The sequence below is a fragment of the Pelodiscus sinensis genome, chromosome 1 (assembly GCF_052426305.1).
Source record: "Pelodiscus sinensis isolate ZL-2025 chromosome 1, ASM5242630v1, whole genome shotgun sequence".
Taxonomy (NCBI): domain Eukaryota; kingdom Metazoa; phylum Chordata; order Testudines; family Trionychidae; genus Pelodiscus; species Pelodiscus sinensis.
Window position 1 is genome coordinate 273,830,748 of NC_143052.1, and position 25,211 is coordinate 273,855,958.

At 44.4% G+C, this 25,211-nt stretch overlaps 1 protein-coding gene across 6 annotated transcripts in view; it reads right to left on the reverse strand.

Annotated features, from left to right (window-relative positions):
* The window catches only part of PIBF1 (progesterone immunomodulatory binding factor 1), a 146,336-nt gene that overhangs the window by 56,650 nt on the left and 64,475 nt on the right, over positions 1 to 25,211 (reverse strand). For all 6 annotated transcript variants that reach the window (XM_075918902.2, XM_075918899.2, XM_075918900.2 and 3 more), the window contains 2 exons: positions 20,517 to 20,682; positions 11,051 to 11,201 (listed from right to left, as the gene is read on the reverse strand). In XM_075918902.2, coding sequence (XP_075775017.1) covers positions 11,051 to 11,201; positions 20,517 to 20,682 — 317 coding nt within the window. The remainder of the gene's footprint in view (positions 1 to 11,050; positions 11,202 to 20,516; positions 20,683 to 25,211) is intronic.

The window sequence follows — 25,211 nt, forward strand, 5'->3', positions numbered from 1 at the left end:
AACTGCATCAACATCTATAGAACAATGGGACAGTTCTAGTGAATTTACATCACCACCTTCCACATCTAGTTCAGACAAGGTGTCTCACTCTATAAGTCACTACTTTGATTTTATGAAAAACTGAAAACAAAGTTTTGGATGAATTTTTTGTATGAGCTATATTCTCATCGGGATCGCCTCTTTCACTGGTTGAAAATGAAGATTGGATTACTTTCATACAAAAATCAAGACCATCTTACAAGATGCCATCAAGGTACACACTTTCTAACAAACTTTTGGAAGCTGAATATCAACGTGTTGATGCTCTTATAACAAAAATTGCTGAAGCCTCTTCTCTCGCATGACAGTGTGATGCTTGTAGCAACCGAAGAAATGAATGTCAAATTTTATTATATCAACACCCCAACGAGTGTTTTACAAAACAGTGGCAACTGATGTTGAATGCCACACTGCTGAGTATATGGTATTACGTATGGAAGAAATAATGACAGAAATAGGCACTGAAAAATTTGGTGCCATTGTCACTGATAATACTGCAACAATGGTGAAATCCTTATCAATGCTTAACAAAAAATACAATCACATTGTTATGTACACTTGTGCTTCTCATACACTAAATCTGTTAATTGGTGACATCAGTAACTTAAAATCTGTTCAAGAAACTGAAGCTACCTGTAAAACTATTGTGAAGGAAATTAACAAATCGCAAGTTTTACGAGCTCGTTTTACTGCATTTCAAAAAGAGAAAAATCAAACTTGTGCACTTAAATTGCCAGTTAAAACTAGGTGGGATTCCATTTTATATTGTTTGAAAAGCCTATTGAAATAAAAAAAAATGTCTTAAAATGCCTTTCTGTCCATGAAGATTTACAGACTAAACTGAGCAAATGTACCAGGAATTCAATCCTGGATGAAGATGTATTTTGGGTATGGGTCCAAAAACTGCATGCACAGATAAGTCATCTTGTTAAATGGATTATGCTGCTTGAATCTGACCAGTCAAAAATGAGCAAAGTTCCTGAATGTTTCAGGGAATTAAGCGATCATTTTGATAGGCTACTTCCTGAAAGTCCTCTTACCAAACAAGAAAAACAGGATGTGATGAAAAGAGTATGCTGGTGACACTCATGTTTGGTCCTTGCTTTGATAAGGCAATCGTCTAAGTAAGGGTAGATAGTGACTCCACATTTCATGAGATGGGTGGCGATGACTGCTAACACCTTGGAAAATACCATAGGTGCCGTGGAGAGTCCAAAGGGTAGGGCCATGTATTGGTAATGTTGAAGACTTAAGGTAAAACGAAGAAAACGTCTAGGAGTCGGCCAAATTGATATATGAAAGTACGTATCCTGTAAGTGGAGAGACGAAAACCAGTCACCAAACTCCCTTTTTGCCGTGTTAATTTGCCCTGAGCCCAGGTCAGAAGAAAGGTGTTCACCCTTGTCAGCCATCAGCATTTGAGCCTGAGCTCTCTATCCTTACTTGCCCGCTCTTTAAGCATAGCACAGTGTGGGCAGTCTTTTTGAGAGTGCAAGTTGCCAAGGCACTTGACAAAGTTTTCATGTCCACCTGAGTTTAGCATTGCCTCATTGCAGAGCATGCAGAGTTTGAAACTGGGAGATCCCATGCCACGGTTATGACTGGACGAGCTGTCTGTGATCCGAGGTTTTTTTTGTTTTCTTTTTTTTTTAAACTATAAGTAACACTAAGCCAACACTACACAAACAGTAAGAACCTAATAGTAAGCTAACTAGAACAGTAAAATTCCTATAACGAGATGAAGGGAAACGAAAGCACTGAAGAGTTCTGTCTGAAGCCGTGGACAGTAGAAAGGAACTGGGGGGGAGGAGGGAGGGGCACACATGGGCAATGGAACCGGGGAAGGCCCGTGCACACTGCGGCCTCCAATGTAGTGCTAGAGAAAAATCTGTCAAGAGGTGCTGGAATGCTTAGCACCTAATGTAGAGCACCCCGAGGGACGCCTCTCGAAGAAGAACTCCTTAATCCTAGGGCACTATTACTAACGATAACTATGTACAAAATATCAACACAAAAACTACCTGAGAGAACTATGAAAATGAAAAGTAAGGTGCCACATGGCGCACACTGAATCAAGCCGTGGGCAGTGGGAAGGAACTGAGGGGGTCATGACAGTAGTATTCTTAAATAGTACTAAGAGGGGTTACAAGGATCAGAGGGAGCATGCAGTGATCCTATAGGCATTCCTAGGCAATGTTCTCTGCCTTCAGTGCACTTGTCATACACAGACCTGAGTTGAACACAAATCTCTATCCACTCAAAGAACAAGTGATTACACCTTTAAGCAATTCTATTTATAATTTCACATACACAGAAGAAAAATTTCAAACCAGATCTTCAGATACTATGAACTAGCATAACTAAGTTGACTTAAATGGAGTATCCAGAAAAGGGTCTCGTGCTATATGCTTTAAACTGTAACGGTAGCGCTTATGAAACAGAGGAAATGAAAAAAGACAATGTATTTGAGGGCTGAAGTCAATACTTTGGCCACAAATGCACTCTCCCTTCACATATCAGAGGGGTAGGTTAGTCTGAATCTGCAAAAGCAGCGAGGAATCCTGTGGCACCTTTTAGACTAATAGAAGTGTTGGAGCATAAGCTTTCATGGGTAAAGACAAGCATCTTCCTTCACAGACTACTAGGCCAACATGCCTTAACTTTTTCTGAAAAGTGCTGTTTCTGTGCAAATATGATTCTTCATCTCTCCCCTGAAACTTTCAACAGCTATGCTAATTAAGACTGTGCTGTTTATGCTTTTGATGTAACTTGTCAAAGATTACATATTTTGAAAATGATTATTTTGGGATAAATGTTTTGGCTAAGAACTTTTTCAACTTTTTCAACTTCAAAAATAAAACAAATATGCCTTATTAAATTATAAAATTCTGAGAAGATGAATTATTCCGTCCATCCTCTCATTAGTGTATGATTATTCTCTGAAATGTATATTTACTAATGCATTGTTCAATACAGTTTCAGAAGTCCCAAAAGCAATTTCTTTTATATTGTATAGTTCATTAATTTAGATCCTTTCATGTAAAAAATGAAAGTTAACCACTCCTCTTTCACCATCTCATTTGTGATATAATATGGCAAACAAGTAATTTTTAGCTCCAAGAGTGTGTGTTTCTTCTTTCTCTGGCAGAATACCATTGCTGCAACATGCAATAGCATAATTATATGCTCTAAATGGAACTACGTGCACAGAATGTACAGGACAAAATATTGGCAAGAGCATCTCAGTTCTGAATGCAGAATAAAAACGATCTAATCTATTATCTCCAAGCTCTGCTATTACTGACAAACTAAGAACACATAATGCTTTCTCTTAAACATGTGATGATATAAATTATACTTATTCCAACACTTTTATTAATAACTAAATTATAACTGAAACAATTCCAATATTACTTTGAATTTCAACTTAAAAAAGCAGAGTACAAAAGACTAAAAAAAACCCCTATTTAGAGTTAGATAACTCAGCAATCTGAACAAATATTTCTAAAGATTTAAAACCAAATGAAAATTGCTTTAAAAACCTCAAGTTTTTATAATCCAAAGGAACAGGGTTCACAGATTTATAAAAATTAAAATCAGATTAAGATAGGGCATACTTCATAACATCCTGAAAATGCAAATTTTTCTAGAGCATGTGACCATTTCAGTAGCATTGTATTAAATACAAAACACGGGACTGAAAGAACTGATAGAACACAAAATATTAGAGTTCAATGTTACATTGAAAGAGGGGAATAACTATATCTACAGTTATGTACTATGAAATTCCACAGCTGCTAACATTGTGTAAGCTGTAAGACTTATCAAAGCCACATTCTTGATCACCCTCATCATCATCAATAATCATGGGCTCAATGCCTGTTGGTGTCCAATACCTCCCTTATTATTTCCTTCCATCTTTCCCTGTCCAGTGTGGGGTCTGCCTCTCCTAGTTAGACCATCCGTTATGCCGAATACCAAGGTCTTAACTTTTCGCTTGTCGTTCATTCTACAGATATGCCCGAATAGCTGTCACTTCCATTGTGTAACCTTCTGCAGTAGGTTCACTTTCGGCTGTATCTTCCTATATAATTCTTCATTAGTGACCTTCTGCATTCATCCTATTCTCAGACTCTTTCTATAACAACTCCTCTCGAACGCCAATATCCTTCTCTTCGAATCTTTCGTTATCACCCATGTCTCACATCCGTACAACATGCTGCTAAATACACACATTTTCAAGATGTTCAGCTCTGTTCCTAAGCTAATTGCTTTACTTTTCCAGATCTTATCCATCACCTTCAAACTCACTCTTGCTTTCGCTATTCTAGTCCCTGTTTCCTTCCTACAAACAAGATGAAAGAGCAGTATTTGATACAATGCCAACAAAAGGGGTAACTTGGGGAGAATGCCACAACTTACAGAAACCTTCAGAGCTGTCTAAATTATGCTAGAGACCTCTCCAGCCACCAGGAGATCACGGGACCAGGAGAGTGCAAAGATGGCTTAAAGTCACCTTAGTCCCTCTCCTCTCACTGGACTGCTGGGCCTCTTAGGACATGTCTACACAGCAAAGAAAAATTCACTGTGCCAGCAGATTCTGACTTACAGGGATGTTTTCATTTAAGTATAGGCTCCTAGGCACAGGATGTAACTCAAGCTCTGTGATCTTTCCACGCCAAGTCCTAGCGGCTCAAGCCTGATCATGGGCATCTGCATAGCAATGAAACAGCCCAGCAGCCTGAGCCCTATAAGCCTGAGTAAGCTACCAGTCGAGGCTGTCTAGTTATTGTTCAGACACATTCTTAGAGCAGCAGCACAGAATCTCCCCTTATTTGTTCAGATACGTACGCAGAGGCTATGTAAATACAGGGCCTAACAGGCAAAGAATTGAAGTCTGACCTTGATGCACGCAATGAGCCAAGAGTAATGCCCACTGAGCTAAAACATGATTGTTTTACTGTTATTTTACCCTCTTTCTTTATTTCTCATATTGCTATATTCCCCTGTTGTAATCAGTTGTATTACACATAGTTTATTGGGGTAGGAACAGTCTTTTAAAATTTGTACAATGCTTAACATAAAATGGTCCCATCATAAAAATGATTTTCACAACACTGATATCTCAAAAATCTACCCTTCACAAATCATGCAAACAATCTAAAACCAAAAATATCTCGGGTCAGATTTACCTCAAAAATGAAGATGACCCAAAGATTCCAAGTTATTTCATGATTACTTTTTATGTGGAAGGTATGCAGTTATAATGACAAATAAATTCCTAAAACAGACAGATCCCTGACTAGACCATTACAGACTACTGTAATATTAGTAAGTGAAGCATAATGAAGAGTTAGTAAAATGACTATAATAGTAACATTACAATTGTCTTCCACATGCACATGCTCTACCTAGAAAAAATGCTAACAGACTATTTGATATAAGCCATTTCACTTAAATAAATAAATGGTTTCTTACAAAAACAAAGATACCATAGAAGAGTAAAAAGGTCTCATCAATCAAGAGCAAACTCCTTACCCTTACTCCCTAAAAAAAATCAGCACTTCAAGGTAAAGCAATTCAGAGTAGCCCCAGAAATTCAAAGGATGAAATGCTGGCCCCATTGAAGTTAATGGTCAACTCCCATTTTAGTGGGGCAAGGATTTTGTCCTAAATCTTTTGTTTCATTTTGTTCTGGGAAGCAGATTACAAGATTTCTCTTGTGAACAAGTGAATGATCTAAATCCATGGTCACCAACAGGTCGATCGCAATTGACTGGTCGATCGTGAGGCCTCGACCAGTCGATCGTGAGGCGTCCTGTCCATCCCTCCCCCATTTCCTTCCCACCCCCGAGAAGCCCCACTACCTACCTCAAGTGAAAATGGAGGTAGTGTCGGCTTTCTCGGGGATGGACAGAAGTCCCGCAGCTTAGCACCACTTCCGGCGATTCCGGAAGTGCACTAGCTGCTCTCCCGGGTGTACTGCGGGAGGTAGCACTGGCTCCCTGCACCGCACAGGAGAGGTGAGTCAGCCCCGGGGGAGGCGTGTGCGGGGTCGGCCCCAGGGCAGGCACACGCTGGTTTCTCTCGGGGGGGGGGGGCGGGGGAATCCTGGGAGGAGGCAGATGCAGGGGACTCTCTGCCTCCACTGGCACCCCACGCCCCAGCCCCCACTCCGCAGCCACAGAACTCAGTCTCCACTCCCGTCCCCAGCTACAAAACGCTGTCCCCAATCCTGTCCCCACTTCCCGGACTCTGTCCCCACTTCCCTGTCCCCAGCCACAGAACTCTGTCCCCACTCCTCTGTTCCCAGCTACAGAGCTCTGTCCTTTTTCCCGTCCCCACTCCCCTAACTCTGTCTCCACTGGCACCCTATCCCCTGCTGCAGAACCCTGTCCTCTGCCCTCCCAGCACCCTGTTCCCTCTCCCCTGCCCCCAGCCGCAGAACTCTGTCCCCACAAAATGTATAGCTATAAATGCTTCATTTTAGATTTAAATAGCATGAATAAAAAACAGACCATTTATTTCATAACTATAAACACGTGATTTTAATTTTATATATCGCATAATTTAAAAATAAACTGTGTATCAAAGTGTGTAAGTAAGGTCTGGGGATAGCAAGTGATGGACAGGAGGAGAATAGAGAGGGCGGGGCTTCAAGGAAGGGGCGGGGCAGTAGATCTTTGCCTGTTCTGAGATTTAAAAAGTGATCTTGGGTGTAAAAAGGTTGGAGACTACTGATCTAAATATAAATGTACAGCTGCTTGTAGTTTTATACAATATCCATCTCTTATAAGCTGAAAGTATTTAAGGCCAATACAAGGTATCTTTATAGCCTCACATTCTTTTGGGCACCTTTATACATAAAATGTGACATTTTTGTCATTATCTCATTTTAATGACAGGCAGTCCCTAAATGAAGACTAAAACAGAACCCATGTTCTGGACTTTTCTGTGTCAAAGGAAGGCAGGTAAATGATGGCAGATGGTCTTCTTTGAGATGCTCATGTCCATTCCACATTAGGTGTCTATGCTCACCACATGCATCGGTGATGAAAGTTTTCTTCTCAGTAGAATCCACCGATGACTCAGCTCTGGCACCCTCTGAAATGGCATCCATATGACACGGTATAAGGGACACCAGGTGCTCCTCTCACCCTCAGTTCTTCCTTTCCAGAATCTCTGACAGTGGAGAAGTAGGACGGATAATGGAATGCACATGAGCAACTTACGTCAAAGAATACTAGTTACAGAACATGACTTTTCTTCTTCAGAGTGCTTGCTCATGTCCATTTCATATTAGGTGAATCTATGCAGTACCCATGGAGGCGAGTAGAAGTTCACTGTTGTGTAGACTGTAACACAACTCTGCCAAACCCAGCGTAATTTCTGGCCTGCTGAGTGACAGAATAACGAGATGGGAACATGTGGACAGAGGATGCTGCTCTACAGATGTCCTAGACTAGGATGTGAGCCAGGAAGACTGCTGAACATACCCACACTCTAATTTAATGGGCTTGGACGATCGGCAGCAGAATCTTTCATAGCTCATCATAGATATTTATGTAAGATGGAACCCAATTAGAAATCGCTGCAGTAGTAGTTGCCGGGACCTGGCTCGAGCCAGGACTGAGCCAGCATGCCCACATGCTGGCTCCCCAGTCCCATAATAATGCTGAGCTGCAGCAGGGGTTGCTGTCAGGACCCGGCACAAACCTGCTAAAAAATTTAATTGCAAAGCCCTGGGACGAGAGGGGAATTGCATGTAGCAGACAGTGTTTATTGGTGCTTATTGGTCAATCATTTAATTGGCTACAGTATTACATAGCCTACTCCAGATGTCCAGGCTATGCAAATGCCTCTCTTCTGCCAGCTTGGAACAAAACATAGGCAAGAATATATCCCGGTTCACATGGAAGGAAGAATGCTGGGTGGGGCCACAGCAGGGCCTTGTCCTTATAAAAGCAGGTATAAGATTGTGCCAAGGTCAAGGCCTTGATCTCTGAGACCTGTTTTGCTGATGTCACTGCCATTAGGAAAAATTCCAAAACAATTAGGGTAGGGAGCAAGAACCTAGCAGTTCAAAGGATGGGATGGTGATCCTGGAGAGGACTAGGTTAGAGTCCCACTGAGGAACAGGGGGACATATTGAAAATAAAGCCACTCGAGATCCCTCGAGCATCAGACCCTGGATCAACTGGTGGAAAGTGGAGATGGTCACAAGGAGCACTCTGAGCACTATACCCGTTTCTTGAGCTGCATCAAGTACTCTAAGATAAACTGCACTGAATAATGTGGGGGACAGGTACCGCACTCTGAGACCCAGCAGAAAAACCTAATCTTTTTGGCCAGATATGCCAGTGAGTATTGCGGGGGAGGGGAAATGGTTACAATCTTTGCCAAGTGATCCCCAGCTTTGGAATAGGTAATGCCAGCCATTGCTGGAGGGGTCCCATGTGAAGCCTGGAATGGCAGACCATGTAAGTGCACACCACATATTCTTGCTATTCTCAGGGACAACTTGGATAGCTTCGCAATGTGTTCTGTCAGGGCATAAAAACTATCTAGTTGCAAGATCGCTGTTGCATGAATTAAGTCAAGCTCTGCTCTGATTAATTCTATTGTTTGAACTGGGACTAACATGGACTTTTTGTTATTGATTAGTAGCCCCAATGAGTGGCACATATCTTGAAGGATCTCAACATCACACTGAAACTGTGCTTTAGAGTTGCCTTTGATCAGCCAGTCATCTAGGTACAGGTAAATCTGGATACCTTGATGCCTGAGGTAAAGCATGACTACGACTACCACCATGTACTTGGTAAACACCTCAGTGCAGTGGCCAGCCTAAATGGGAGGACAGAAAATTGGTAGTGGTTGGAACCTACCGTAAAACAAAAAAAGCATTTGGGAAGACTGCTATTTGGAAGTATACATCTTTCAGGTCGAGGACAGCATATCAGCTTTCTGGATCCAAAGAGGGGATAATAGATGCCAGGGAGACCATGCAATACTTTAGTTTCAGTAGATAACTTATGGGGATCTTGTAAGTCTAGGATGGGACTTTTATGGAGGTAACATGGCTTAAAGCCTGGGGCTCAGGACATACTTTGTCCCAAAACTCTTTAACTACTGCTAAAGGCTACCTAACTCTGTTACTACCTATTTAAGTTAACTCTACAAGAAATAAAGTTTCTATAAACAAAGCCTAAGCAATGCTAGTAAGAGCAGCAAATGTTCAGTGTACTGTCACTAGAGGTAAGAAGGAACTGAGGGTGGGGGGAGCAGTGTCCTTTAAACTGTGTGATGTGGGCGCCACTCCAGAGGGTGCCAGAGCCACTCCCCTATGGATACTGCTGAGGGGAAAAACTTCCAGCACCAGTGCATGTGGTAAGCACACATATCTAATGTGGAATGGACATGAGGAAGAACTCAAAAAAGAATCCTTGAATATGCCCTTCAACCACCGGTCCTGATCTTTCAATCAGTGCATTTCAAGGTTCCACATGGACATAATTGTGTAATTAAAACACAGTAAAGATCAAGGTCTTAGTTCCTCTACACAGTGGCTGTGTCTAGACTGGCCAGTTTTTCTGGAAAATCAGCCACTTTTCCGGAAAAGCTTGCCAGCTGTCTACAGTGGCTGCTTGAATTTCCGCAAAAGCACTGACTTCCTACTGTAAGAAATCAGTGCTTTTTGCGGAAATACTATGCTGCTCCCGTTCAGGCAAAAGTCCCTTTTGTGCAAAACTTTTGCGCAAAAGGGCCAGCGTAGACAGCTGAGATTTGTTTTGCGCAAAAAAGCCCCGATCGCGAAAATGGCGATCAGGGCTTTTTTGCGCAAAAGCGCATCTAGATTGGCATCTAAATTGGCTACGGACGCTTTTCCGCAAAAAGTGCTTTTGCAGAAAAGTGTCTGTGCCAATCTAGACACTCTGTTCCGTTAAAAGCATTTCCGGAAAATCATGCCAGTCTAGACGTAGCCTAACTGAAAGGGGCCAGTTTACTGGATCCTGTCTGGATATGAACCAAGATAGTTGAAATCTCATGAAAATATATGTCTTCAGAAAGATTTCATCAGGTAAGATGGGAGATATTGTTATTTTTGCCACTTTGGGCAAAAATCTTTCAAAAATAGTGTATACAATTTCCATGCTGGCAAAACTGAATTCCAGTTATGTTTTTACTTGAACAAAAATTAGGACTTCTCATCAGAACCTAATACTTATCTGGATCCAGCTTCCCTGGACGATATCTAATTAACATTAATGATTCATTGAATTAAAACCAAAATATATTTGTAGAACCAAGTACAGTAAAACTCCAGTTGCCCAGCATCCAGTGGTCCGGCACTCCTGATAGTCCGGCACCACCTGAAACCCGGAAGTGCTCCAGGTAGCCAGACAATTGGAGCTGCTCTGCCCCGGGCTTTCTGGTCAGTTTCAGCAGCGGCTGACTTGGGGACGCCTGGGGCAGAGCAGCTGGGGTGCTGCTGGGTTGGTCCTGCAGCACCGCCCCTCCATACCCCATACCTCATCCCAGACCCGTCATAGCCCCCCCTTCCGATAGTATGGCATAGTCTGGGTCCTAAAGGTGCTGGATTAGCAGAAGTTTACTGTATTAGGCTTTATCGTGTTAGTTGCTATATACATATGTAATAAAACACAGTGCCATGTCTTACAAACCTAACAATACAAGAGTACAATAAGAAAGAGGTAGAGAGAGTAACATGGTAACAATGGGAAGACTGGTATAATAAGAAGTGCTTAATGTTTAGCATAATTACACACGTCTTGGTACAAATATTTAAGATTCAGTACATCTTTTAATATAAAATACAATAATATTTTCAATATACACTATGCAATTTGTACCAAAATTATTTATTGCATTTTGAATCGATACCTAAAAAGACTTGTGCTATATATTATATAAACCATCAGAAACAACACATCTTTTACAGGAACATTAGTACCTCCAGAAAAAATAGTATAATTGGGCGAAAACTTACTTTCTGCAGTTTGCATTATTATCTCATCAAGTTCTTTTTCCAGTTTTTCATACGTGTCTAGCCTTGCCTGATGTTCAGAATTCTGTGCCTGAAGTTCAGTAATGCGTTTCTCACTAGATGCTTGAAGGCTGTAAAATTCCTTGGTGAGAACCTGTGAGAATGAACAACAGAATACAAAAATCAGGAAGTCAGAATTATAAACTACTTGTTTGAAAGGTGAAAACACATATGTAAAAGATTCAGTAGACTAATCTTTAAAGATAAACAGATTTTCAATGTTTGTTTCAGTTTGTGTCCAACTTAATGGGTTAAAAAAAGGGGAGAGGGGAGATCCCTCTTAATGGCAGCTATTCCCTAAATAGATCTGTCCAAAGTATTCTGTTCTTTTGAGTCATGTGACAAGTGATTTCATGAGCCTTTACTTGAGGACACAACCAAACCTGGAGAGATACTGAATAAAGAAAATTGAGACTCAAAGGAAGCTTCCTCAGTTGAAAAGAGGAGCTTACTCCCATTGGCTGTAACTGATGTTCTTCGAGATGAGCGTCCCTGGGGTGTTGGTGCATCCTACTGCCACAGAGTGAATTCTTCTAGCAATGCATTGGGGCCGCACATGCACAGCGCCATCCAGCACTACCACACATGCACGGCCACCCTCCCTTTAGTCCCTTCTCTATCCAGAACTCTGCCTGGTGAAAAAGATTTTTTTTTTGTCCAAAGTAGAGGGCAGAAAGGGAGGGTAGTGGAGTAACTCCAGGGACCCTCATCTTGAAGAACATCAGTTACAGCCAAGGTGAGTAACCTCCTCTGAGAGAGAGAGACACGTCTCTGGGGCTGCTCCACATGCTCCACAGCAGATGACTGCAAAGCAATTTCTTATCATAGAATACTAGGACTGGAAGTGACCTCGAGAGGTCATTGAGTCTAGTCCCCTGCCCTCATGGCAGGACCAAATACTGTTTAGACCATCCCTGATAGACATTTATCTAACCTACTCTTAAATATCTCCAGAGATGGAGATTCTACAACCTCCCTGAACAATTTATTCCGGTGTTTGACTACCCTGACAGTTAGGAACTTTTTCCTAATGTCCAACCTAAATGTCCAATTTGTCCTAGGGAGGTAGAGACTTTGGATCAGGAAGGTAAGCTGTCTTTAGCACAGTCTTTGCTACTCTTGTAGGGCGAAGAGGGATGGTGGAAAGTGCATAGTGCCTGGCAAAGGTTTGTTCTGATGTCCATGTAGCAGCAACACATATGTCGCTGATGGAAACCTTCCCCAGATAAACAACAGAAGTGGCAATCGCTCTCATGGTGTGTGAATGGATTGAGGTAGGTGGAGGTAAATGATTCAGACTGTAGCACTCAGTCAGAGATCCAATGGGATAGTCTTTGAGATGATATCTGATGCCCCTTGTTATGATCCACAATGGAGACGAAGAGTTGTGGGGATGACCTAAAGGGTTTCTACACTGATGGTGGCACTACTTTCAGAGCTTGGCATCTGGAGAGTGAAGACTGCTGGCTGGAAGCCAGTTCTGAGAGCAGAATTGCCACCAGCAGCAGCATTAAAGGATGACATAGTACAGTACTTCTTTACTGCTGCACAGCTGCCTACAAAGTGGTTAGCAGACACCACTCTATAGTCACTCATCTCTGAAGGCCGTAGAGTAGAAATAAGAATGGCATGGTATGGTATTGCTACCCTTAATTATGCACTGGTGCTGCTGGGGCTCTGCCATCAGAGTTGGGTGCCTGGCCAACAGCTGTCACTCTCTGGTCGCCCAGCTCTAAAAGCAGCTCAAAAGTAAGAGCAGCAATATCGCACCTCCTCCCTTAAAATAACTTTGTGACCTCCCTGCAATTCCCTTTTAGGTCAGGACCCCCAATTTGAAAAATGCTGGTCCTTCCCATTAAATCTGTAAATATAGAGTAAAAGCACATAAAAGACGAGATTTGGGGGGAAGGGGAGGGGAACGAGATTTCCTGGTTTGTGATGCATTTTTCATGGCCATGGATTTGGTAGGGCTCTATGCATAGACAAGTCTTGAGATTGGTAGTATTTCTCCTTAAGCTTCAGGACTGTGCTTTGCTTTAAGAATAATGTATTATTATAAATAAGAAAAATATTTTCTTTATTTCATATTTATACCCTTTATACATAGAGAATTTGAAATAAGTACAGCCGCTCCCCGACTTACGGCCACTTCCACTTACGACCATCCACACTTACGACCAAAGCGGTCATAAATGCGGATCCGAGTTACGAACTGCGCGGTCGCCATGTAACTCTATGGGATCAGAGTTACGAACAATTCGAGTTACGGACCAAGTGTTAGTCCATAACTCGTTCATAACTCGGAGAATGGCTGTATAGAACATACTATAGTGTCTATTTCTATTTTCAAAATTTGATTTAAAATCATATTTCTTTGACGATATGCAAGAACAGAGTCAGCAGTGCTCAATGAAAAATGCATTTACATATATATTTTAAAGATTTATGCATCTGTCCATCTATGAGTCCGTTTGTTCAAGAACTCCTCCTAAATGGTAAGAGCTAGGACAACCACATTTGGTATGCAGCTTCCTCAACTCCTAACTTAAATGTAAGATCAGGGTTTGGTTGTAGCAGGAAGAAAGGGACTGTTTTCCACAACATGGAAAGGGAGGGGCTGGGCTTTTTGGGGGGAAGTGATACTGAGAGAGGCCACTGGGGGTAAGTAGCCACCCTGCACCAAACCCTTTCCCTTCCTCCCGGTTCTTGGCTGCAGCACCAGAGTGGAGGGAGGGGGTGGAGAAAGAAGGCTCCTAGCAACAAAGGTGGGTAAGGCTGCGGGGAGGGAAGGCTCCTGGAACTGAGGGGGTGGGACTGTAGGGAAAGAGAAAAGGCCCCCGGTGGCCTGGGGGGTGGGAGGGAGAGAAAAGGTGGCCAAGGGGTTGCTGCTGGGGGAGGAAGGAGAGAAAAAAAGGCCTGTGCTGGATGAGACTCTCCGCCCTAAGCCCTTCCTCACCTCCTCAACCCTCACACCTTCGGCCCTCAGTGTCCTGTGTTGCTCCCCCATCCCAAGGCCCCACCCTGACTCCTGTACCTCCCCTCGTACCAGCTCCCTGTCCTAAAGGACCTGAGCAACACTGGGTAAGTCTTCTAGCAAATATATAAATATTTACCAATCAAAGCCTGCAATGCTAAAGTAGTGTGTAACAGAGATCATTATTACTATATAATTAAATAAAATGACAAGTAGTTTATATATAATATTTATATTAGCATGATATAGTCTATTAGAAAAGATTTGGTTATATTTTATAGAAATAATGTTCTATTTAATTTCAAGCAACCTTTAGTCCTGGGGAAGATTAATTCTGTTGACAAATATTTACAGAGGGCATTTTAACACAGTATATACGGAGATTAGATAGAAAAAGTTAATTAAAGATATTAGTGCATGTACAAATATGTACTGAAAAGAGAATTACTCACCCTGTGCAGTAACATCTGTTCTTCGAGATGTGTGTCCCCGTGGGTGCTCCACTCGAGGTGCTGGGCTTGTCCCGGCGCCACAAACCGGAGGAATTTTCATTAGCAGTAGTCCCCTACCGGACTGCGCATGCGCGACTGCCCCTTCGCGCCTTTGATCTGAGCGCCGTCCGGTCTTGTCAGTTTCCTCCCAACCAGAAGCATCTGAAAGATATAAATAGAAGCTCCGAAGCAGGGCGGAGGGTGGGACATGGAGCACCCACGGGAACACACATCTCGAAGAACAGACGTTACTGCACAGGGTGAGTAACTCTCTTTTCTTCATCGAGTAGTGTCCCCGAGGGTGCTCCACTCGAGGTGAGTACACAGCAGTGGTCCAACGTTACATGAGTGCTTCGGACCTATCGTCCTCATGCTGTAGACAAGACAGCCTGAGCTACCCTTGAATCAGAGGTAAGTATGTTCGCGAGGGAATAGTGTCTAGCGAATGTGAGGGTAGATGACCAGGTTGCCGCACGGCATATGTCCTGCAACGGTACTCCGTGAAGATAGGCAATGGATGTTGCTATGCCCTGGGTGGAATGAGCATGAAGACCGTTTGGAAGAGATTTGTTGCACAAGGCATAACATTGTGTGATGCAAGCGACGACCAAGCGGGAAATACGCTGCACAGAAAGTTGCTTGCCCTTGGAGCGCTCGGCTATAGAAAGGAAAAGCCGCTGGGACTTCCTAAAGACTTGAGTTCTGTCAAGGTAAAAGGCCAGTGATCGCCTGACATCTAGAGTGTGTAGACAGACATCTTCCAATGAGGAGTGAGGCTTCGGGTGGAAAGTCGGCAGGGTTATGGGCTTATTTATGTGGAAAGCAGAGTTGACTTTTGGCAGAAATGCTGGTTGGACATGCAGTACTGCCGCATGACTGAAGAATTGCGTGTACGGCGGATCGGCAGAAAGAGCTGCTAATTCACTTACTCGACGCGCTGACGTAATGGCAAGTAGGAACACCGTTTTCATCGTGAGCATTCGTAGATCACACGTTGCGAGCAGCTCAAAAGGCGAGTGAGTCAGAGTGTCCAATACTAAAGGCAAGTCCCAAGGTTCCGGTGGGATCCTGTGGGCCGGATACAGATTGCCTAATCCCTTCAGAAACCTTTTGGTGATAGGGTGGGTGAACACTGAATGGCCGTCAATCGGAAGACGAAAGGCTGAAATTGCCGCCAGATGAACTCTTAGGGAAGAAATAGCCATTCCAGTCGTCTTTAGATGCATCACATAATCTAGGATCTGTTGTATAGGCAGAGAATGAGGGTCAAGATCTCTTACCGAGCACCACGAATGGAAACGACGCCACTTACGGAGATAGGATTTGCGCGTCGTATGCCGCCTGCTGTTAATCAACACGCGCCTCACTTCTTGAGAACAGGAGAGTTCGGAAGATTGGAGCCAGCTAGGAGCCATGCCGGGAGGTGCATGCGGTCTATGGCTGGGTGAAGAATTGTGCCATGTTGCTGAGATAGCTAATTGAACAGTTCCGGTAGTCGTTGTGGTTTGGCAACTGACATTTTTGACAGCTGTGTTAGCACCTTTCTGGCCCAGACAGACCTGGCTATCAGAATTACTGTTGCACCACCTAGTGCTATCTTCTCCAGAACTCTCGGAATGAGCGGAAGGGGAGGAAAGGCGTATAGTAATTGGTGACAATCCCAGTCCAGGAGGAAGGCATCCCCCAGAGAGTCTGTGCTGATGCCTGCTCGTGAACAATACTGAGGACATTTCCTGTTGTGTCGAGTGGCGAACAAGTCCACCTTGGGGAAACCCCATTGCAAGAAAATGTCGCGGAGCACCTTGGGAGGCAATTCCCACTCGTGCTGTGAGAGGAAATGCCTGCTCAGGGTATCGGCGATTACATTGTCCTTGCCAGGAAGGTATGCAGCAGTTATGGTGATACCTTGATGAATTGCCCAATTCCACAGGCGCACAGCCTCCACACAGGGAGCGGGAACATGACCTCCCCCCCCCCACTTGTTGATGTAATACACCGTGCATATGTTGTCGGTGAGAATCTGTATGGAGTGTCCTCGGATGATGGGCAGAAAGTACTTGCAGGCCTTGAAGACTGCTCTTAGCTCGAGAAAATTTATATGCTGTAGCGATTCCTGGGGCGTCCAGAGACCCTGCGCATGGTGCTCCTGAAGGTGAGCGCCCCAGCCGAGCAGAGAGGCATCTGTAGTGATTTGTAGAGATGGTTTGCGGGCATGAAAGGGGACCCCTGTTAGCATGTTGTTGGGGCTGTCCCACCATGCCAGGGAAGTCCGCACCTGACTGGGCAGAGAAACCACACTGTTTGTACTGCGCACCCGGGGCGTGTATGCGGTGAACAGCCAATGCTGAAGACTGCGCATATGGAGTCTGGCATGCGGAACCACATGTGTGGTGGCTGCCATTTGCCCCAATAGCTGTAGACAGGTAAGTATTTGGGACTTGGGAGAAATTGACACGGACTTCACCAGGTCCTGTATGAGTTGAAACCTCTTTACTGGCAAGTATGCCCTCGCGGTGAGAGAGTTGAGTCTTGCCCCGATAAACTCCAGGTCACGAGTAGGTGTCAGGAAGGATTTCTCAAGGTTGATTATGAGTCTGAGGGCTGTGAAGAGAGTGGTAGTTGCAGACATTGCTCTCGTGGCCTCGACGAGTGTGGAAGCCTTTAGCAGGCAATCGTCCAGGTACGGAAAAATTGTAATATCATGGCGCCGCAGGCAGGCCGTCACTACTGCAAGGGTCTTGGAGAACACCCGTGGGGCCATCGACAGTCCGAAAGGCAGCACGCGATACTGATAGTGGTCGGACCCCACTGTGAACCGAAGGAATCTTCTGTGCTCCGAGTGTATCGTTATATGGAAGTAAGCGTCCTGAAGATCGAGGGACGCGAACCAATCCCCTTTTTTGAGAGCTGGGATGATCGAAGATAACATGACCATCTTGAATTTTTGCCTTTTCAGATGACGGTTGAGCTGACGTAAGTCCAGGATAGGCCTCCAACCCCCTGATTTCTTCTGGGTGAGGAAGTAGCGAGAGTAGAATCCTCTTCCCAGAAAGCATATTGGCACCCTTTCCACTGCGCCTAATGTGAGAAGGCGCGACACCTCTTGATGGAGAAGAATCTCGTGAGAGGGGTCCCTGAAAAGGGACGGGGAAGGGGGGAAGGAGAGGGGAGGGAGGGGGAAGAGAGGTGTAGTTGGCCACCTCCAGTATAGCATCATCGAAGGGAAAGGCGAGCTTTGACTTCTGGGAAGGTTGTAAATTCTTCAGCAGCCAATGCTGTTTCTGTTGCACATCCGCGGTCTGGATGTCCTGAGATTGCGCAACTCTCTTGAAGAGTTCCTGGAACTGCTTGTGGTCCTCCATAGGAGACAAGTCCACAGGGATGACTGCGTCATCTGGCGAGGAAGAGGAACGCTGTGCTGGGGAATAAGGGGTCTGTTGTCCGTGAAGAGGAGTGTGGTCCTGCTTATCCTCCTGATAGTGTGGATCCAAATCCCCAGCCGAGGATGGTGGGGCAGCATAAAGGGTAGACTCGTCCGGACCATGTGGAGATTCAGGTCAAGAAGATTGCAGTGACTGCGACCGCGAATACCTTCTGCGGTGCGATGAATGAGAAGAGCACTCGTGATAACTTCGGTCATCCCGCCGACTGTGGCAGGGAGAACGACTGTATCTTCTCACTGTGTCATACCGACGAGGGCACTCTGTACGTCTTGGGGACCTTGGTGAAAGGGATCTCCTATAGTAGCGTGAAATAGTGATCTCGATAGTATCGACGTGGTGGTGAACGACGAGGTGACCTATAGTAGAGTTCCCTGGGGGCCGTGTAACGGTGAACATGATGACGGCAATCAACATGCGACAAGGAAGGTGAATCAGGTCCAGGAGAGAAGGTGACACGGTCCGGTGTCAGTGACGGTATCCAGACCCTTGCAGATTTTTCTGCGCTTTAGTTGGCCCCAAGGAATTGAAGGCAGGCTGAGGAGGTGCTTGTGGCTGAACAGTAGGCAGCAAAGAAGCCTGTGTCACTTGATCTTCAGCAGAGTGAAGGCTCGGTGCCGCAGGATCAGCCGGGGATGACGTGAGAGCTGAGGGCTGGGCTGGCAGAGACTCCTGCTGCAGTGCCGCGTCTGGTGCCGATGTGCCCGGAACCAAGGAGCACAGAATGGCACTCAGAGAAGGAGCTGCAGGTGCCGACACAGCTGGTTCCAGCCGCGCATGTGCAGGAACTCCCAGTGCCGGGGCTTCTCTTGCCAGCTCCGGGAAAGCCGTTGAAGCCGTTACCGGCACCAACTCCGCCCGCAAACCCTTTGTGGGTGCTGAAGTGGAGCTCTTGTGGCGGTCTGCCGCTGGGGCAGAGGAGCTACGGCCCTTGCCCGACTTGTCCGCGGGGAGTCTCGGCGCACAGCCAGAGCTCCCCGGTTTGTCCGAACTGCCGCCCGGCGTCCTATGGGTCCTGCTGGAGATCTCTTGCCCAACGTGATCTTTGGGTGCAGAGTGGGGCTCGGAGACTTCTGGAGCTCGTAGAGCCTTATTAAATAAAAGGACCCTCAGTCTCAGCTCCCAATCTCTTCTGGCGCGAGCTGTCAGCTTCGCGCAATGGCTGCACTTCGCTGGGACGTGAGCATCCCCGAGACACCTTACACACCGGGAGTGCCCATCAGAGACAGGGATAGCCTCCTGGCACTGAAGGCACTTCTTGAAGCCAGGTGATCCTGGCATCCTGACTCCCTTTATGATTTCAGTCGGGAAGGCACTGACTGACCGCTAAAGGAAAAACAGGTTTTTTTGTTTTGTTTTGTTTTTTAACAGGGGACTACAACTACTAACACTATAACTGGTAACTATCTATGACTAAACAAGAAAACTAACTAAGAGATTTCCCTTTTCCCTCAGAGAGGGGAAGGGAGCTTAATCTAACTCCGTCTGCGGATGGTTGGAGAGAAACTGACAAGACCGGACCGCGCTCAGATCAAAGGCGCGAAGGGGCAGTCACGCATGCGCAGTCCGGTAGGGGGCTACTGCTAATGAAAATTCCTCCAGTTTGCGACGCCGGGACGAGCCCAGCACCTCGAGTGGAGCACCCTCGGGGACACTACTAGATGAAGAACAGTGTAGTATGCTGTAGAGTATTTTATCAGTAGAAGTTTGGAATTATTACTCATTTATTTTACCTTAGCACCTATGATTGTCATTTTGTTCACAAGTAGTAAAATTAGAAAAGAGATATGAAGGTCAATCCCAACCAGCTACAATAAAACTTTTATATTATATCAATACATTAAAAATTCTGTATATGCAATTTTAAAAAAATGAAGCTATTTTAGAAATGTGCTAGAGATAAATCAGTTTTTTTAAACTGTATTAGAACTACTTTTAATATTCCACCACCAGAAAATATAGGGTTTTTTAATAACCTGACAGATGTGAAATTTAGGAAAGGAAAAACTTACCTAAGTACCTAAGCTTTGTAAAAAGCTTCTAAAAATAGTCTAAAATATTTGTTTTCCCCATATTGAAACTGGAAGGCATGATTTGAGATCTACCAGATGCAAGTGTTATATCCCATCTGAGGGCCGAAAACTCCCTCTCCAACCCTGATTGGTTACACAGTTTTGAAACACACAGTTTTAATTAGAGAAGAGAAGCAGAATTTTACTACACAGGTTAATTTTTTCAGAAAAAGTATGTTATTTTTAAAAATAAATAATAATGGGAGGGGCCTCAATCTCTCTTCAGACAGAATAGTTCTGATCTTTTCCTCTGCCAACCTCATACAGAAAGTAGGACTGTAGGAAATTAGTGTGAATAAACTTTGCAATAAACTACTTCTTCATCAGTATTTGATGGCAATGCCAATTCCTTGTGTTTTTATAACATCTGAAATATATATTCTACTGTAATTTCTGTAATTTTTTAAAATAAAGTTTCCTTTTGTAACACACCTCCACTTTCCTCTGATATTTCTCACATTCTAAATGACATTGAGAGAGATTCTTTGCTGTTTCTTCTTGCATGAGTTGAATACGTTCACTCTCAAAGGATTTTAATTTACTTTGATGGAGAAGTTCAGCCACCTTGCTTTCTGTGCTGAGTTGCAGCTGTCGATACCTGAAAAAAAAAAAAAAAGTGCTTGTGTGGTGTAGATACAGAAAAAGAAACACATATATGCCACCTTTTTAGTATAAAACTTTTGTCCTAAATTTCAGCGAAGAGGAAAAATTTTGTTAAAAGAATGAAGAGTTTAACAACCACTATTAAGATTAAAATATACACTCCCTCTATTTGGAAGTAACTGTTCTTCAAGTTGTTATTTATGTGGATCTCACTCTAGGTGTACAAAAGCCTCATGTCTAAGATCAGAATCTTTCAGTACAGGTGAGACTTCCCTGGTCTAGCACCCTGGGGACCTGAGTGGTCCCAACTACAGAGTTTTCTAGACCAGGGGAGGTCAAAGGTCCCCTTCCAGCTATTGGCCCTACTTCCTGCTTAAGGCTCACTGCTCCCAGTCCTCTTGTGGCCACGTTCCCCACTATGCCAGCCTGGCTGGGACTATGCTGCCAGCCCCCACTGGCCCCACTGCCTCCAGCCAGGCAGTGCTGTGCTCCCTGCTGTGCTGACCCCACTGCTACGGCCCTGTGGTCCAGGGTAGAGGTTGACCTTCTCCCCAATAAAATCCCATGTGCTTCTTATAAGCATAATATTTTGCTTTAGAGTCTGATAGGACCAACTCCTTAAATTTCATCATGGAGTCCCATGAATTAAAATTATATCTAATGATAGTTTGCTCGTTAGCAATCCAAAATGCAGTCACCTGGTGGAGTAGACCTTCCAGCCAAAAAGGTTCAGCCTCTTTGAGCCTTTTGATTTTGTATTAAAATAATAATAGTAGTCACACCCCTTAGAGTGGATGAAATACTCTCCTGTACACCCACAAGGTTTACCACAAAGTATTTGTAGTGTCTTGAATGGTTTCAATGAGTTGCACGGTTTAAATGAGTTGCAATGTGATCCTGGATAGCCCTTCAGGGGGTTAAAATGTATACCATTGGGTCCTGAGACTCAATCATCTCGTTGGTACGAAGCCCCCTATTATAGGCCATGCTGCCTAACAGCTTGTGGTGTGTTCTGCTATCAGTGTGAAGCAGCAGTGGGGACATGGGCCCAGATGATGCTTCGTCAGGCAAGAATGACAATGAAGCCATAGGTGACACTGGACACTCCTATCCCTCAGGCGCTCTGGATGCGTCGTGCTTGGTGCTATACTGCCACATATTTTATCAGTATAATGTTGACCAGCAAATTAAGGATTTGCCAATGAGATCTCATAAAGAATATTTTAAACAAAAATTATTAACATAATTTGAAGGTTGTGGATTCTGCCACACTCAGCAAACCAGCAGCCTAACCGTTATCAAGATCTTTGTAGGCATCATAGTAGACAAGCATTTTAAGCAAGTATTTGAAGGATGGTAAAGAGTTAATTCTATGGCTGTTTATGCAGAGCTCCTATCAATAGTGAGTGGACGCAGGAGAGAAAACACAAAGGTGCTTGTTTGAAAAAGTTGGGGACAGTGGGCTAACTGGAGACAGATCATGCAGAGATGGGTAGTACGGGCCAACGCTAGGGAAATGATCTTTATAGTAGCATTGTGAATGGATATGGTGTGGCAAGATTATATTTGTCAAGGTTAGAAAGAAGGATGTTCGAGTAATCAAGACACAAGATGATGAGAACCAGGATAAAAGTTTTATCCACATATATGAAAAAGAATAGCTGTATCTTAGATCTTGTCTATATGAATATTTAGTTTTGACAAGCCACGATTTAAATCTACAGAGCTTTTTCCTGCCGTGAACTAAATATGTTTGGACCCTACTGACATGCACTAAAACGTTCCATATACAAAATGCGTACTATAACAGTAGTTCTTTGAGAAGTGATACAGATGTGTATTTTGATTAGATGCGTGCATGCACTGGAATCAGAGATTTCTGCTTAGCAGTACCCACAGGGCAGTGTTTGTACCTCAGAGCTATAGTGTCTCTCCTGGCTATATGAAGTAGCATCACACCAACACCTTCAGGTTTCTCTTCATCAAATGCCAATCAGAAGAAACTCTGATGCAGAGGGAGACGGAAGGTGGGTCATGAAATAAACCCATCACATCTTAAAGAACTACAGTTACAGTAAATAAGCTTGCTTTCTTCATGTAAATGCAGCTGTGTATTCCATGTAAGTGATTCACAAGCATTACACCTTCCCAGGAGGCAACAATCAGTCCACTTACAGCTGCACTGAACCCTTCTGAAGCTTGCATCCACCTAGAAGGTATGGTAATGGCATAACGGTTAGTAAACATATATATGGATGACCGCTTAGCAGCCCTGCAAATGTCCAGATGAAAAGTGTGAATTGGCGTTTTGTTCCATGTAGGCCTTCAAGGGCTGACTGGACAGAAGAAAGGCTTTGAGCCGGGCCTAGCCGGCAGCCTTATAAAAAGGCAGCCAGAGCGAATAAAATGAGCAGCAAACAGGGCAGCAGCCAACAGGAGAGTTTGCTTGGGATTTTGCCTTGGGGGAAGCCCTGCAGTGTTTGGTGGTCTTTTTCTTGCATTTTTCTCTTCTGCCCTTCAAGGGGGCAATAAAAACAACATCTGAGGAAACTCTAAAGAAAGGCAAATAGGGACAGTGAAAGGTCAGCTATTGTGACCTGCACAGCATGTTCTATGTTTGACAGATGGTCTGGTGCATTGCGCAAACATGTTTACATGACCAGCTGAATGCAATCCTAGGGTGGCGCCTAACAAGCCTTCCAAGCCAGATTGTGGACTCTGCCCAAGACACTCGGGGCAGAAGTGTGGAGGACAGCATGATGGTGGAGGGACAGGAGGAGGAGGAGAAGGAGAATGGCCAGACAGCAATCAGTAAAAGCCAACAATATTTTATCATGCCTCCCAGATAAACACCAATCCTGGGGACTGCACTTCTGGGGAATTCATAAATTTTTTTCTTTCCGCAAGTGGGTTAAGGTAATTGGGTGTGATGTGAAGTGTGCCTATACAGTGTGGGAGGCTTGGAACAACTTGTTAACGTGTCCGGAGATGGAGTGGGAATCCATTCTGCACATCTCCATGAAGCTCCTAGGAGAGATGTGGGCAAAGAGGCAGGAGAGGGTGGTGGAGAGGGACAAGAGAATTGTCGAGTGAGAGGACAGGAAACCCTGCAGGGAAATGTAAGCAAGGCACCAAGAAAAAATCTTGGCAGTGATGAAGCACCTAGTAGTATACATGGAGAAGAACCCTTCCCAGGACCCCCTCCACCATGTGAAAAATCACTTTCCCCCCTCCCTCAGTTCCATAATCTCTATCTGCAGGGGCCCCAGGACACAAGGCAGCGGGAGGACTAGAAGGCAGCCTCACACTCAACCTCCAGGGTCTCAGGAGGGAAAAGACTGTCCTTCTCATGTTTGAGCATTCTCTCACCCCTCCCCCCACCTTTCAGGTTCCCACCATGGACTTCTTTTTTCCTCCACTGAAAATGCATGATCTCTGAACAATAGTTCTTTACTCTTGTACTGCAGGGGTAGGATGAGGGATTACAGGCAAACACAGTAGGGGGTCCCTCATTGAGTCTCAAAACTAGCCATCTATAAAACTTTCTTTCAAAGCTCTCGGATTGGTGCTGCCCTCTCCTTATCATTCTGGTGTCTGGCTGCTCAAAATCCCTGGTTAGGAGCTTTGCCTCAGCCCCCAATCCTGCCCTTATTCTTGAAAGTTTCTCCCTTGCTCTTGAAAAGATAATGGAGCACACAACAGGCTGCCACCACAAAGGGAATATTGCATTTACTATGGTCCAACCTAGTCAGGAGACTCCTAAACCTTCCTTTTAAATTTCCAAAACCACATTCCACTACAATTCTGTACTTGCTCAGCCAGTAGCTGAACCACTCCTTATTGGGGCAAAGGCTGCCATGTATGGCTTCTTGAGCCACAGGAGCAAAGGTAGGCTGAGTTGCCAAGGATCACGATTGGCATTTTCATCTCTTCAATTCTGATTTTCTGGTCAGGGAAAAAAAGTTCCACTGTGTATCTTTTGAGTTCCCAAAAATGCATGCATCATGCACTTTTCCTGACCATCCTATGTTGATGTCTGTGAAATGGGTCGTCATCCATCCACGGCTGCAGCACAACTAAGAAATACCCACTGAGGCTTATGTACTCCATGGTAAGGTGGCTGGGGGCCAAGATGGAGATGTGCATTTTGTCTATTGCCTCACTAGTTAGGAAACCGCATCGAGGCAAAGCCATACACTATGGTATCCACGTTTTCCAGTGTCACAATCCTCCATATCAGAATGGTATTGATCTCCTTGGCTGCTTGTATAACAACAGCCCCCACTGTACATTTCTCCACTCCAAATTGATTCCCAACTGACTGGTAGCTGTCTGGCATTGCAAGCTTCCACGGGGCCATTGTCAAAGGAGGTCTCATTCTGGCATTCTTGCACTTCAGGGCATAGCAAAGCCATGCACAAAGTTCCATGAAAGTGGCCTTAAGTATTCAGAAGTTTTTACAGCACTGCTGATCATTCTATATATGCATCACAATGTAGTCTTACCACTCCGTGCTTGTCTCAG